Source organism: Cicer arietinum, chromosome 6 (assembly GCF_000331145.2).
Source record: "Cicer arietinum cultivar CDC Frontier isolate Library 1 chromosome 6, Cicar.CDCFrontier_v2.0, whole genome shotgun sequence".
NCBI lineage: Eukaryota > Viridiplantae > Streptophyta > Magnoliopsida > Fabales > Fabaceae > Cicer > Cicer arietinum.
Genome location: NC_021165.2, coordinates 63,993,047 through 63,996,358, shown reverse-complemented (window position 1 = coordinate 63,996,358; position 3,312 = coordinate 63,993,047). Strand labels below are relative to the sequence as shown.

The 3,312-nt window shown below is 30.8% G+C and overlaps 1 protein-coding gene across 3 annotated transcripts in view; it reads left to right on the top strand.

Moving 5' to 3' along the window:
• The first annotated feature begins 755 nt into the window (after positions 1-755).
• LOC101496128 (uncharacterized) overlaps positions 756-3,312 on the top strand; it is an 8,089-nt gene continuing 5,532 nt past the window's right edge. For 2 of the 3 annotated variants that reach the window (XM_004506053.4, XM_004506052.4), the window contains exons 1-4: positions 757-1,432; positions 1,553-1,639; positions 2,227-2,431; positions 2,530-2,650. In XM_004506053.4, the coding sequence (XP_004506110.1) occupies positions 989-1,432; positions 1,553-1,639; positions 2,227-2,431; positions 2,530-2,650 (857 nt within the window). In that variant the 5' untranslated portion in view covers positions 757-988. Of the gene's footprint in view, positions 1,433-1,552; positions 1,640-2,226; positions 2,432-2,529; positions 2,651-3,312 lie in introns of all 3 variants that reach the window. The other variant, XM_073369725.1, reaches the window with a different exon arrangement.

The following is a 3,312-nucleotide window of genomic DNA, read 5'->3' as shown; positions in this document are numbered from 1 at the left end:
TTTATTACATGAATGAATTTTGACCAAAATATAATATAATGATAAGATTGAATATCTTATTATGTTGACTAATTTAGTAAACTAATTAAAAACATAATAATTTATTATATAATATAACCAACATTTCGTTTGTTCAAGTAGAATTGAATATGAACCCTTATAAAGGTTTAAGTTTGTTCATGTGGAATTGAATTTAGACCTTAAATAAAATTTTAAGTTAAATTCTTGTAAACATGTTGGGAGGGTGATCATACTAAAGATGATGAATAAGGTTCACCATAAATGTATTCCCCTCTCAATATACCTCAATGGTTAAGAGGAGATATTTCACATCAATAACACAGTTAAAAATAATCTTTTATTTAATTGATTATACCAATACAAGTAAGTAATACAATATTTGCTTGTAAAAAAAAAGTAGTACTACATTTAATTATGAATATAAGTAGAAAAATTCACACTAACTAAAAATTGCAAAAAAATAAAAATAAATCTCATTTACTTTTTTTATATAATTATTTTCTTAAAGTAACAGTTCAAAGGAATTATTTCATAAAAATTTAATAATTTATTGTAAAAAATCTAATTTAATTAAATTATATTATATATTAAAAATGATGTCCTTAAATAAAATAAAATTAATTAATACATCATTTATTTATTATATTTTAAACCATTATATTTAATTTTTTTTTTCCTTACAAATAATAATATTGTCCGTTTTCTCACTGAATAAAAGGAAGACACTCCTTCCCCTTCTTCAAACGTCTTAACAACAAACCTTGTCTCCTCTGCTTTTTTTTCTCTCCTGTATCTCCCATTCCCTTCATCCCAATTCTCAAAATCGCTCAATTTCTTCTCTCAAACCCTAATTCCCCTTTTTAGTTGCATTCACAAGTTCTCAGCATCAGAAACTTTATAATTTCTGAGCTACTCTGTCTCTGAAATTCATCGTTTTTTCATTGATTGAACCGTTTTTCCTGTGTCAATGGCGAAAGGTACTGATTCTGAGAAATACGTGGTGCTGTCTAAGGTACGTGCGGGTCTGAAGAGAGAGTTTTCCTTTGCTATCAAGGCTCACTCTGAGGTATGTGGTGGTTCACTCAGTCGAACCCGGTCTAATATGAACCGGAATGTGGTTCAGGTTTCTGAACCTTCTCAAAACAAGAGGTTCAGAAATTCCGGTCCAGTGGAGAAGGATGATATTCTGAGTGAAGGAAATGATGGTTTTGTTGCTGGTGAAATTGAAATTGGTGATGATGCTAAGAAGGAAATTGTGTCTGATAATGTAAGAAGTGTGATTACACCAATTCAAGTGAAAAAGTGGAAGGCGAAATTTTCGAGCTCTAAGAAGTTCCCTTCGAAGCTGAAGGATCTTTTAGATTCGAGGATTCTCGATGGATTACACGTGAAATATGTCCGCGGAGTCAGGGTATTTTCTTGTTTAATTGTTGTTGTATTGCTTTTGAGTTTTCGCAGTATGAGATTTGATTTTGATTTTGGCGGTGTGAATGTGATTATATGTGGTTTTTGTGTTTGAAATTTTTTGTAGGTGCGAAAGCTTGATGATGCAGAGTTTTGGGGAGTGATTAAAGGCGATGGGATTGTATGCTATTGTGAAATTTGTGATGGGGTCAAGGTAAGTAAATGATGATACATTTGGTATAAAATAAATTTTTAGTCCTAGTAAAATTTTAAAATTTCACTTTTTTTAGTCTATGTAAAAAATGTAAAACATTTTTTTTTAGCACTACAAAATTATCTTGCAAGCCAAATTGGTCTATGTTTGATCGAAACATTTTTAATTATCTTTCAAATTTTAAATGATTTTTTATAAATGTGTAGAATATTATAAAAATTCCTCCACAAAAATTTAGATGAATTAAATTAAAATTTTTTAAACGTCATAAACTCAAGATAAAATTGACGAAAATATGGACTTAGAATTATAATTTTGAATTCATATTTTGTGAAGAAATTTTTTATAATGTTATAAACATGTCAATAAAATATATGTTGACATTATAGCAGTGACTAAAACTGTTTGCATTATAATTTCGTAAGACTAAAAAATGTATTTTTTTTATGGGAGCTAAAAAGGAAAATTTGAAATTTTATAAGGACTAAAACTTAATTTAACACTTCATGTTTAAGTGATCAATGTCGTTTAAAATCACATTTCTTGGTAATCTGTTTACACGTTTTAATTGTTTTTGGTGAAAGTAGACTGTGAGCCCTGCCACATTTGAGCTTCATGCTGGTAGTTCAAACAAACGCCCCCCAGAGTATATTTTCCTTGAGAATGGGAATTCTATCCGTGTTGTCATGAATACATTTTTGAATAATCCTTTAGAAAATCTGGAGGAAGCTGTCCATGAGGTCCTTGGAGACTTTACTATGAAGAAATCTAAATTCTGTTTGAACTGTAGAGGTTTGCAATTCACTTGTTTAGTTTTAGTTTTGATGTGTTTGCATGCTTATTGCAAAAAGTTTAAGAAGTCATTTTGAAATATATTGTTACTTTTGTAGATGTTAATGTTGTGTCAAGACTGTTCTGCAATTTTTGTGTGGGATCGGAGGACTGTCAACCTAGTCCCACTCATACAACTGAGACTAGCAATAGTTGTGTTTCACTAGAAGTTAAACCCAGGTATTCCTTCACAAAATACTAGCAATAGCTGTTTTATAATCATAATACATCACTGTATGTTGTAAGAATTTAAGACAAACCAGTCCCTCGTGGACCATTGAACATTTTTTGCATATTAAATTTATCATTTCAATATCTTAAAGTGTCATCATCTTAATGCAATATAGCTTTTGGTGGAGCTGTACCTTAATAGTGAGTTCATGAAGTAATGCTGCATAAGTGCATAGCCAGTGGCAGAGCCAGGAATTATTATTCAGAGGAGCCTTGACCAAAACTCCAATATTTATATAGAAGTAAAGTGTTATTTTGGTTTTCTAAATGTGTGAGGTGCGACCACTATAGTCTTGAATGTATTGAAATTAAACACATCATCAAATCCCTCTTTTGTTAGTAATTTTATGAACCAAATTGAGTAATAAAAGACACATTTAAAAACTAAACTAACTAATAAAAGACACATTTGAAGATCAAGATGACTAACAAAATACACTATTAACTATATTTTATCTAAAAGTTGCTTAATAATTAATTTATCATAAAGCCATATAATAATTGACTACATATAACTTAAAGAAACCTATAAAACTTGGAGGGACTGTGGCACCTGCGGGCCCCCCCCCCCCCCCCCCCCCCCCCCCCCCCCCGCCCACAGCCCCCAATCC